The 12,642-nt window shown below is 39.0% G+C and overlaps 1 protein-coding gene across 5 annotated transcripts in view; it reads right to left on the reverse strand.

Annotated features, from left to right (window-relative positions):
- The window catches only part of JAKMIP2 (janus kinase and microtubule interacting protein 2), a 202,414-nt gene that overhangs the window by 36,495 nt on the left and 153,277 nt on the right, over positions 1 to 12,642 (reverse strand). For all 5 annotated transcript variants that reach the window (XM_017872477.1, XM_017872469.1, XM_017872460.1 and 2 more), the window contains 5 exons: positions 10,041 to 10,139; positions 8,771 to 8,869; positions 7,069 to 7,122; positions 6,121 to 6,186; positions 619 to 687 (listed from right to left, as the gene is read on the reverse strand). In XM_017872477.1, coding sequence (XP_017727966.1) covers positions 619 to 687; positions 6,121 to 6,186; positions 7,069 to 7,122; positions 8,771 to 8,869; positions 10,041 to 10,139 — 387 coding nt within the window. The remainder of the gene's footprint in view (positions 1 to 618; positions 688 to 6,120; positions 6,187 to 7,068; positions 7,123 to 8,770; positions 8,870 to 10,040; positions 10,140 to 12,642) is intronic.

Raw genomic sequence — 12,642 nt, forward strand, 5'->3', positions numbered from 1 at the left:
CCATCTCCTGGGCTCAAATGATCTTCTTGTCTCAGCCCCCTGAGTAGCTGGGACCACAGGCACGTACCACTATGCTGCTAATTATTTTTTGTAGAGATGGGCTCTCACTATCTTGCCCAGGCTGGTCTCGAACTCTTGTGCTCAAGCACTCTTCCTGCCTTAACTTCCCAAATTGCTGGGACAGGTGTGAGCCACTGTACTAGGTCTTTTTTTCTACTTTTTTTTTTTTTTTTTTTTGATAAGAGCTATTCTAATGGATGTAAGGTGGCTTAGGGATTTTAAAATCAGAGTTACACCCTCCATTTCTGTAATTTTTACTTGTTAATTAAATACAGTGGAAAAATTATTTAGCCTAACAAAGGAAACATAAGAAAACTCAATTTTCTTCAGCATTAGTTTTGGATATTTTCCAAAACCTAACTTTTTTGGGGGGAGAATATAGCGTGAAATTGTTTGGTACTTCTGGTAATTGTTTTTTCCATCTTCTGTACATAAAATAATAATGGAAAGATGACAAACTTTCATCAGTGCCAAATAAAACTGGTAGAGGCAACTTTAATTTTCCATTTGCCTTGTAGACTTTTCTTAATTTTTACAGTATCTTATCTTTGTACTCACCATGTCACTTTCCAATTCCATCATTTTCTGGTGTAGGGCAGCCTCTGCTCCTTCAATCTGCTGGATCCACTAAGGGGTTAACAAGACAAAAGTGTTTGACATGGCTGCTTGATATGGTGTATATCTGTGTGCCCCCATGAGGTGCTCAGTCTCCCCCCCTTATATCTCAGGAAGCAGACTGAGAACTGAAGCAAAAACAACACATTTTTTGTTTTGTTTTGTTTTTGAGAGGGAGTCTTGCTCCGTTGCCCAGGCTGGAGTGCAGTAGCATGATCTCAGCTCCTGCAACCTCTGCCTCCCGGTTTCAAGCAATTCTCTGCCTCAGCCTCCTGAGTAGCTGGGATTACAGGTGCCTGCCACCACACCCAGCTATACGGGGTTTCACCATCTTGGCCAGGCTGGTCTTGAACTCCTGACCTGGTGATCCACCTGCCTCGGCCTCCCAAAGTGATGTGATTACACGCGCGAGCCACCGCGCCTAGCCCACATTTTTATCTCATAGTTCAGAAACTATGAGATAAATACTATGGTGTTCCTTGTATTCATTCATTCACCCATTCAACAAATGCATTTATGGATGACTAGCAAGTGTCAGGTGATGTACCAGGTCCTAGGGCTGCAGTAGTGAACCAGACCAAGAAGACTCCTACCCTTACTGGAGAACACCATGGGAGGCTTTCTTGTAAGTGATAATTGCACTGGCTCCAAAGAATGGGTGAGAGATGACTGGGAAAAAGTGAAGAGGAAGTTCCACGTGGAAGGGACATCATGTCCAGTAGCTCTATTGTTGGAGGAAGCAGGATGAGACAAAGAAGGCCAGGTACACTGGAGAATTGGGACAACGGTAATTTTTCAGTATATAAAACTGATTACAGCAAAGTGGGGAAGAATTATTTTTGTGAAGTGGAGGTGTTTTAAATCACATAAAACTTATCTTTCCCAGTACTCAGAATATATGATATTTATGTTAGCATTGATAAATACTCTGAATGCAGACTTTGAATAATATGTGACCCTACCATATACAGGTTTTTATAGAACAAATTATTATAATGAATCTCTAGCAAGTTAAATGTCAGCTTATATTTTAGGGAAGCAGTTGGGCATAATAATTAAGTGAGTTCTGAAGACAGACTACCTTGACCGTAATTTCAATTCCAGCTTTTTATGGGTGGGTGGCATGGAAAGGTTACCTGATTTCTCTAAGTTTCAAGTTTCTTGTCTGTCAAATGGGATTAATAATAAGTAAAGATTAAGGAAGTAAATAACATGAGGCAGTATCCATTGGGTATTGCATGTACCAGTGGTATCTCACTACAAGAGACTTCTTTTTTGTTTTATTTTTCTTTCTCTCTTTTCTTTCTTTCTTTCTTTCTTTCTTTTTTTTTTTTTTTTTTTTTTTTTTTTTTTTTTTTTTTTTTTTTTTTTTTTTTTTTTTTTTTTGAGACAGAGTCTCACTCTGCCACCCAGGCTGGAGTGCAATGGCAGGATCTCAGCTCACTGCAACCTCCATCTCCAGGTTCAAGCGATTCTCCAGCCTCAGCCTCCCGAGTAGCTGGGATTATAGGTGCACACCGCCATACCTGGCTAATTTTTTGTATTTTTAGTAGAGATGGGGTTTCACCATGTTCCCCAGGCTGGTCTCGAACTCCTGAGCTCAGGTAATCCACCCACCTTGACATCCCAAAGTGCTAGGATTACAGGCGTTAGCCACCGCGCCCGGCCCCAGATAGTTCTTTCTAGGTTACCTGTGATAAATTATGCAGCACAGCAAGCATTTCTATATACTACAGCCTTGATACTTACAAGGGGATACCATGTTTAACTACTCCTTGGTTGTGGGGAACATGGTGAAATGAAAGTGGCATACCTAGGCTGGAGAGGTGCTAATCTCTCAGTTCTTTGTACATACACATGGCTTCTTCTTGAAACAAATTTCAGTCAGTCATGGGTTTTGTGTAAATAGACTCATACTGCAATTGTACCCATCCAAAACCTAAAATCCTTCATCTTGCTTGCTGTCCATTTGTTATTAAGAAACATATTTTTACAAATCATGTTTTTAAGAGTACTGTGAACTAAAGTCATTATATCATGAGCGTTAAGATATAGATTTGTGTGTCGGTTGCTGTTCCTTCCTACTTGTGTAATCAGGACAAGTTACTGAATACTCCAAGCCTCAGTTTCCTCATGTATAAAATAAAAACAATGGGACCCCAATGTATATATTATTTGGGCGGTGGATACACTAACAGCCAAGACTTCACCACTACACAGTGTATCCATGTAATAAAAGTACACTTGTACTCCTTAAATTTATACAAATTAAAAAATAATGGCAGCTATAGAATGATTGTAAGGAACAGTGGGATAATGTACTTACCGCATTGAATGCAGTATCCAGCCTCTACTGTGTTCTCACTCAAGGTCACTGCCAATATTTTTTTTTTTTTTTTTTTTTGAGACGGAGTCTTGCTCTGCCGCCCAGGCTGGAGTGCAGTGGCCGGCTCTCAGCTCACTGCAAGCTCCGCCTCCCGGGTTCACGCCATTCTCCTGTCTCAGCCTCCCGAGTAGCTGGGACTACAGGCGCCCGCCTCGTCGCCCGGCTAGTTTTTTGTATTTTTTAGTAGAGACGGGGTTTCACCGTATCAGCCAGGATGGTCTCGATCTCCTGACCTCATGATCCGCCCGTCTCGGCCTCCCAAAGTGCTGGGATTACAGGCTTGAGCCACCGCGCCCGGCCACTGCCAATATTTTTAATACAAAGTGACAATTGGGTTTGCTTGTTGGAATTTTGTCTAGGCTCAAACTCTGGCTAAAGATCATACTCCTATATAATAGAGTGCTATTCAAATTGGTAGTCTCAAAAATTCATTGTGGATATTTAGAATTACTTGGATGTAGAAACTTTTATCTGTGAATCCCGCAGACAAGAGGTAAGTTTAATCTGTGCATTGAGAAAGTCTGCACAAAAGGCAGCTGAACAGACCGTGAGCACTTTAGGGCAGGCTTGTAAGTCTTGTTCATCTGGTTCCCAGCTTTCTACCACAATGCTAAGCACAGAGTCATCACCCTGTATTTGTTCAGCTGGTCCCTATACCTGTCTTGCCAAAAAGGTAAGCAGAGGCATGGGCTAATTTGCCTCAGCTCTGACAGCCCAGCTCACATGGGGTCTGCAAAGCCTATTTCCGGCAGGAGGAGTTAGGTGCAAGAGGTGAGATCATGGGCTTTGGAACCAGACTGCTTGGGTATGAATCATGACTGCATCAACTTCAAGCTGTGTGACCTTAGGCAGTTATCTACCTTTTTTGTGTGTGTGTGCTTTAGATTCCTTGTGTGAAATAAAGGTCACAATAGTACCTAGTCTTCAGCAGTTAGAAAGTGCCTGTCTCAAAAGGAGCACTGTGCAAATCTTGATTCTGATAAGTACAGTTGTTGGTTCTGATAAGTATAGTTGTACTGCACCCACACAGCCAGGGAGCAGAAGATATTTCTCCCATCAGTCTCAGTAAATGTGAGACACACAAGGCTGTATTTCCTTTCTTTCACCTCCTCAGTCCTCATCTTCCATAGAATCAGCCTATGTGTTGTTTGTAGCCTAAACCAAGGCGATTTTTTTCTTGCAATAAAGAATTGCAGCCCTTCATGATTCCAGATGAATGAGGCTCTCTGGCTATCATTGCCAGATGATAGCAGCACTGGAGGCACAGACTGTGTTTTTTTCATCTTTGTGTTGTCACTGAAATGGTACCTTGTGAGCATTCACAAATTCACACCTTTGCTCCTTCAGTTAACATTTATTCATCACTTAGTACATGTGCTGGACTGGTGTGAAAAGCTAGGGCAAAAAACAGGGGTGGGGGGAATGGAGAGACACAACTATTTGTCCTCATGGGCCTTAGAGTCTAGTGGTAGTTAGATGGGGTGATATGACAAATGCAAATGGACAGTGCAATGTAATTGTCAAAAGTCTTGGGAGCAGTAGCACAGGCTACTGTGGGAACACAGAGCAGGAACACCTAAGGGGGCTTGAGTGAACAGGCAGGCTTCCTCATGTATGCGGAGGTCTGATGATCAAGATTTAGCCAGGCAGAAGTAGAAAGGCAAGATGGGAATATCTTCCAGGTAAAAAGATCAGTGTAAAGGACCAAGAGTGGAGAACGGAGGCAGAAAGAGAGAGAGAGAATGCAGGGAGAGAAGGGAGAGGAAACACTAGAGAAATAGATAAGACTCAAATTCCAGAGGGTCTGTATGCCAAATTCTAAATTTGGACCGTCTGTTAGAGATAATGCGTCATTTGCTGGGGAGGGATCAGAGAAAGTGATCAGATCTGTAATTAAACTGTGAAGGAAGGAAGTGTTTTTAAAAGAAAAAAATCCCAGTTTTCATGTTATTTCACATGTAAATACTTCAATATGTATCTCTAACAGATAAGGCCTTTCTATTAAAAAAAAAAAAAACCCACAAGGTTATTGGTACACTTTACAAAATTAACGTTAATTACTTTTGTCATCTGATGCCCAGTCCACATTAAATTTCTCCAGTTGTCAACAAAATGTCCTTTTTAAAAAACACCTGGTTAAGTGTCTTTTTATTTCATAGCTATACTTCTTTGTTCTTCCTGTTTTTTATTTCACTCTTTTGTTTGAGTAACTTGTCATTTGACCTGTAGAATTCCCTCATTTCAGATTGGAGAGAACTGATTGCTTGTTCTCATTTCATCCAACCATGTGCACATGACTCTCAAGTATTTACTGGTACTTTTTTTTTTTTTAAGGAGATGAAGTTTCACTCTGTTGTCTAGGCTGAAGTACAGTGGTTACTCACAGGCATGATCATAGTACACTACAGCCCCAAACTCCTGGGCTCAAGTGAGCCTCCTCCTTCAGCCTCCAAAGTAGCTAGGACTATAGGCACATGCCATCCAGCCAGGCTTTATGCACTGATTCATGAAGTACTCTGAATACACTAATTTATCTGGCCATTTACCAGGTTTAGACACAAGGTGGAGCCAGAGCACAGTCAGTGTTGATTTTCTCCTGACAGTCTCTCTGTCGGGCTTTCTGAATGAGACAGCAATGAGCCACTACAAAGCCCGAAGATCAGCTGGGAGTGATGGTATGTACACACCCCAGGAAAAGTCTATGACAAAAGCAATGCTCCAGTTTATCACCACCCCACAAAACTCTTCTTTGTTGGTTTCCCAGCTTGGTAGGGATGGTGTAAATAATGTAATCCAGAAGGTTTTCTGTTTTTAAAGAATTACATATATTTTTAAGGAACTTCAAAGCAAAAATTATCCACCCACCCCGAATCAGTGTATAGACTTTTCTTTTGGGTGTTCTCATTCTATCTGGGTTGTACCACCCTTAAAAATAAAACGTGTGTGAGGTATTCACACACAAAGTCATGTGCAGAGAGAAAGTCCTTCACACCCTAGCCTGCTCTTTCAGTATTAAGCCAGACACGGAAATGATTTGAAATGTTTGTACGACTCATTACCTTCTCTGCCAGGGACAGCACAGTGCTGGCCTGAATTATGGCCACTTGTTCTTCATTTCTTAAATTCTGTAAAAAATAAGAAAGGCCATAAGCTGAACATAATGATATTACTTATCCCAAAGAAAACACTGTCTGACTGAGTGCTACAGAGCATTCTGTATAAGCCTGTATAGAAGCTTAACAAATTCCTATTCTGTTTAGTAATACTTCTGAACAAAGAGTTAATCAAAACCTGGAAGAAGTATATTAAACCTGATTTTTTTATATCTCCTTAACACTGATTTGATTTCTGTGTCACTGGAGGCATATTTTAATTAATAGTCATGTTATGAGAAAAAAAGAAACCAAAATAGAATAAAGAACAGTCTCTTCATAGAAATTTTGATGTAACTTTACTAATTCTGTTCTCTCCTTTGATAATTTTTCAAGGGAAAAATGGTGCTTACTTCAACCTACAAGCACCATTCACCTACTATCACAATAAATGATCCTCCTGCTGAATTAATGTGCCTTGACCCTGTCTGGAAGGTGTTTTTAGAAAGAAAATGGATTATAGCTTTCTGGTCCATTTTTATGGCACTGCCAACAGCCCTAGTATTTAGCAGCCTTTGCAAATGCGTGACTGATTAATTTCACACTGGATGCCTTTGAGCCAGAGTCAGACAGTAATTAGCTTTACTCACTGGAGATGTGGTCGGCATTCAAACCTGAAACCTGCCCACAAAAAGCACTTTACAGGTCTCATTTCTGCTACTACCTTCCAGAGATCCTTACAACCCCTTAGCCAAGTTGTTTGATAAATTGTAGATTCTTCCCAAGGAGCAACATCCTTAAGTGAACATGGCATCTCACGTGCTCTTACTTTACACATGATGCATTGTTAAGTATTTCTTGCCTCTGTTTAGGCAAATTTATATCTATACTATACTTAATCAATTCTTTACTTACCCCATTATCGCCCAAGATATCAAGCTGCTTTATGAGATCAGGGATGTTCACATCCTGCAAAATCAAGCAGAAACTCATGTCAAAGACAAATGTAGCCTACTATTCCATCAGTGCCTGAACACGAAGTTAGAGGAAGAAATTTCAGGGCTTGAACTTCCTTGGGATGTTTTCAATCTGGCACACCTAGTTTTAAGCTTCAATTTTGCTTCTTACTTGCTGTGTGAACTTGGGCCAGGTACTTAACAGATCATTCTTAATTTTGCTAGTTGCAAAATGGAGATAATAAATGCCTACTTCATAGTCTGAGCTGATCTTCAGGATAAACAGACTGTGTGTGAAAGAGTCTAGCATGTAGTAAAGGACTTGGAATATTCTCATTAACTTTCTTCTCATGACTGCCAACCCTTTTTTTTCAGTTGTGATAGACTTTCAGGTATAAAAAAGTCATAGGTAATAAGTATAAAGAATCAACCAATTCCATTCTAATTAGCAAAATTCTGACCTGATTGAATTTTGACTGCCATGTAGAAAACTATAGTGCAGCACTATTTTTTTTTAAGGTGGCTAGCATTAATTTCATCTTTTATTTTTACCCCTGTTCCTTGAGTCAGTTTGAAGCAGCTGAACTCCATTTGAAAGAGTTCATTGGATTAGGCTGTTTGTGATTTATCTGAGAAAAAAAGCATCGAAGGAAAAGGCAAAGAAAATTGTTTTCATTTAATTACAGTGAAATTCAAAAATTGCTTTGGTTGACAAATTACCGTGCCACCCAGGAAGGCCAGAAGTTTAAACTCCAGGACAATGGTTTAAGATGGAAGGCAAGGAAGCACAATTTTACTACCCAAGTTTTCTCCCACTTTTTACTGTATTAGTAATATGTTCTCCTCTTACTCATGTTCAAACAGCAGTACAGTAGAGTCCTACCACCAGGAAAGGGAAAGTCTAGCTCAATCGAAGCAAGTATATTTGGCAGCTCAGAGTGGGAGCAGGAAGGGCCATGCAGAAGGTAAGGAGAGACCAGGAACAGCAGGCGGCATCCCATCTTTACCCCAAGAATGGATATTCACTAGGTGATTTCACCACTCTGAAGGACAATGTATTTCCCCGGGGAACAGAGGCACCTCAATTCAACTCTAATACTTAAAATATTATCCAGTAGCACTAAAAAGGTAATTAATTCTATTTAATATGCAACCTGTTATAAACCCTAAACCCTTCCAAAAGAGGAATCCTCCCTAAATTAAATACATCAAAAGAGATGATGGACTAGATGACTTCAAACATCTTCTAACTCTGCAGTTCCATGCTTATGAATTCCATAGCACCTAGAATGGCTCAAAGAAAGGACTCCAACTTTTCTATCTGGCAGACTTGAAATATATTTCTTGAAGTATTAAATTGATTTCACATTTCTCCCAGGTAATTAAGGCTAATTCTGATGCTGCATCTTTCTTCATATGACTCTGTTCTCAATAATCACGGATGCCTGTGTTTTTTCTGTTATCATTTATGCATCTGTCACACATTAAAAAATATTCTGTTAATTTTCTAGTAGATGTGACTACTTTCAATTCCTACATAGTTTGCATCAAAATGATGACATCCAGTGACTGAAAGACAAAATAGTCATTAGCAACCTCCCCTTTTCCAACTCCCAGTTTTTCTAATCTCTACAAACATAAAAAATTAAATATCTGCCTACCTTAACACCTTCTTTCATACAGTAGATCTGTAGAGCACTCACACCATCTGAGAATGGGTGAATTTGGAGATTAAATGGAGGGGATCGTCTCTCTCTCTCCTTGAAATACAGTGAAGAATATATGGAAATTAAAAACAAAACTGATTAATTAAACACTAAACCAGTGGTCTCTTTATGCTATTTCAGCAGTTGATTAATGTCATTTGGCAAAAAGAAAAAAAATTCAAACTCAAGATGTTCATGATTACATGTGATGGAAAAAACTGACTAGTCAACTAAGAGATTGAGAAGAAGAATTTATAGATGGTGTCATCCATTCTTGCAAATTTTTTGGTCAGGGAAATGCAGGAAGTGGAGCTCCAGTTTAAACTGTATGAATATTTAGAGCTTTCAAATATCAGAGCGTGGTCTTGCCATGAAGTTTTATGGCCGCTAATAGCCTTTTGCATATTCAATCTATTCAAGCTTTATGAGTAAGATATGTGGGCTACAAAAGAATGACTCTTCTTCACTGAAGCCTACTAACACCTAACTTTTTATCCAGACCTAATTTGAAATAGCCTAAAGAAGAAATAACTGGCAAAATAACAGAAATCAAATGGGAATTTTTCTTAAACTTTTATATATCAACATACACTAAACCAGATCCTAAGTCAGATTCTGCAGGATATAATCAAAATCTGATGTTTCTATGTTTTACTTGCAAAATAAAAACAAACACCTGAAATTTGGTCAGATTAATCAAGGTATTTTCTAAGACAAGTTACCTTGTTTCTTAGCCTTTTTTTTTGTGTAAATGCGTTAGGGACTAAAACGTTTACTTATAAATTCACATTTACCTACAAAATATTTTTTATATAGCATATTTTGAAATACAATTCTTGAAGTAACATGTTTTAATGAGTCAACACTTAATTAAGGATGGACATGAGTATTTAAAAACAATGAAATGTTGAGGATGGTTGAAATCTATTATTTAAACTTATTTAAAAATTATTTATTAGTCTTGCTTATAAAAGATAGTAGTGCTGAAAAGAACAGTAACTAAAGACAGTTTTGAGTTCCCTCAAAGCATTACCACTTACTAGTCACAGGACTTAGGCAAGTTAGTTAATCTCAGTTGCCTCTGCTATATAATTTTGAGGGTGATCGTGAGGTCCAAATGGGAGTATGAATCTGAAATGCTTAATTCAGCACCTAGATCCTCAATGTGCTCAGTGCATGTTAATAGTTATGATTATTTTTATTATTATCATCATCATTTCCTTACTTCTAGCTCTAGGTTTCGAAACTCCAGCAGCTCATTCTGGTCTCTGGCGTCCTGTAGTTCCTGTTGTAACCGGTGATTTTCTGCCTCCTGTTTTTCTATCTAATAAAGTAAATCTTGAAGTTAGGTAAGCATTGCAAAAACCATCTACAACTTTGCAAAGCAAGCATGAATAGTGCTCAGTTTACTCAGTGAATAAGTCTTCCAGACCATGAAAAAAATTTCCAAGTAGATGTGAATAAAATAAGTCTTTGGCTTTCTTTCTAGTTATCCTTCGGTTGAGATTTTGAGTCACAGAGAAAATGCCAGAAGATGTCTCTGTTCCTTGGAATTAAAATCTAGGAATTCTGTGAATAGTGAATCTGAGAATACTCACTTTGCCCTTGTGATGGGTTAGAGACAGTCTACTAGAACCAAATTTAATAGTATACATAAGGGGACTGATACTTCTCATTTCTCAACTTACATTTGTAATAGAAATTTTTTTAACAGCTCTCATCATATACATAACTTTGCTGAATTTCAATTACTACAGAAGAAAGCCAACTCTTTAACACTGAATTCAAAAACCTTAATAATGAGATTATCACCTAGCTTTCCAGTTTTAAATATTTTCACTCTCATCTCTATACAAACACACTCACACATGATCATGCAAACACTAGAATCTAGAAACTGTGGCCTACCCAATGAACTAACTACTCCAGGAACTCTGTATCTACTCAGCTCAGCCTGAAAATGGCTCACTTTATCTCCTTTGCTATGTGAGAAAATTCTACACTTCTTTAAACACCTTAAAGCTAAGCTCTTAAACATGAGCGCTTAAATAAGCGCTAATGTCCATAAGAGCCTTCCCTAGTCAATTCATTCAGAAGTGATACCTCTCCTTTTGTTTTCCTCTAGACTTTCTTATAGGACCTCTAGTATAACTTGAGAAAGCATGAATTTCAGTTAGTTATGTACAAATGCACCTTCCCCTATAGACAGGGTTCATGTCTGAGTCATCTTTGGATTTTTTTTTTGAGATGAAGTCTCTTTCTTTTCCCCCAGCCTGGAGTGCAATGGCGTAATCTCAGCTCACTGCAACCTCGGCCTCCTGGGTTCAAGCGATTCCCCTGCCTCAGCCTCTCTAGTAGTTCGGACTACAGGTGCCTGCCACCAGGCCTGGCTAATTTTTGTATTTTTAGTAGAGATGGTGTTTCACCATGTTGGCCAGGCTGGTCTTGAACTCCTGACCTCAGGTGATCCGCCCCCCCTTGGCCTCCCAAAGTGATGGAATTACAGGCGTGAGCCATTGCGCCCGGCCATCATCTTTGGCTTTTAAGGAATTGGAAAATCTTTATGAAGTACAATGGATTTTGAGCTTCCCTTGGTATTAACTGTGTGGGTGGGCATTACGAACAGCAATTATTTAAAATCTTGAATTTAGAAATACAAACCCAGGGCCTTTTGAACATAGGACGAATTTTACTTTCCCAAGTATATACATTTGCAGTTAAATATTTAGTTTCATTGTCACTTCAGCCATCCTTTTATTTTACTTATTTTATTCTTAGAAGCCTGAGTATAAAAATTCCTCCTTTAGCCCAAAGAGATTAAGACTGACGGAAATCAGATAGAAGACATAATGGGATTTTTTTTTATGATAAAGAAATATAAGAACACATTACTGGGCATCTCTGAAACTAATAGGAAAAGAAAGATAGGGAAATAGTGGGAAATATGTGACATTAATAAATGTAGTCAAGTTTTCTACCCTAGATATTTGTGGCCTAGTAAACTTTCAAAAGTTTGTAGAAGTTAACTTAAGATTATAAAGGAGATTCTACTTCCTAGAATCTTCTACTGAATCAATGGTGCAATATTTGGGGAGATTGCTGGTTCTGGTGGTTAATGAAACAATTAGATCAGTGGTTCACAGATTGTAATTCATTCAATGCCAACAGTTTTTTTATAGGGTCCCTTAACCTTCCTGAAAACAACACTTCTTGATTTTTGAATACCTGCCCACTCTGTATATGACGTATACATCATCTATACATCTAAGTGATGAAAACGTCAGCTCTGTCTCACAGCATGCAAAGCAAGAGATAGGATATCTTCACTTTGCCAGACTAGAGGGGAGGTAGGGCAAGCATCTTTTTCCTCCTTCTCATGCTTACCAGCCAGGATGTTGTGGTTAATTTTTATTACTTGTCAAGGATAAGAAATATTCATAGAAACAATTCTAAAATAATTTCTGCATAACTTTGGATTGACCTACACAATTATTTCCCTTTCACAACTGGGCTTTCGATTTCTGTTTTTGTCAAACATAATATAAGATTTTTTGTAATTTAAATTAGCTGGGTGTGGTGGCACATGCCTGTAATCCCAGCTACTGGAGAGGCTGAGGCAGGAGAATCGCTTGAACCTGAGAGACAGAGGTTGCAGTGAGCAATCAGAGACTGCGCCATTGCACTCCAGCCTGCGCAACAAGAGTGAAACTCCGTCTCAAAAAAAAAAAGAAGTGCCACCACTGCTGCTGTCAGAGATGGACTATAACTGACCTCCTGCCACCAGCCCACCTTCTTCCCAGGAGCCCAGCCCTCCTCTCCCAGTGGCC

The sequence above is a fragment of the Rhinopithecus bieti genome, unplaced genomic scaffold, assembly GCF_001698545.2.
Source record: "Rhinopithecus bieti isolate Rb0 unplaced genomic scaffold, ASM169854v2 scaffold_757, whole genome shotgun sequence".
In the NCBI taxonomy this organism is placed as follows: Eukaryota; Metazoa; Chordata; class Mammalia; order Primates; family Cercopithecidae; genus Rhinopithecus; species Rhinopithecus bieti.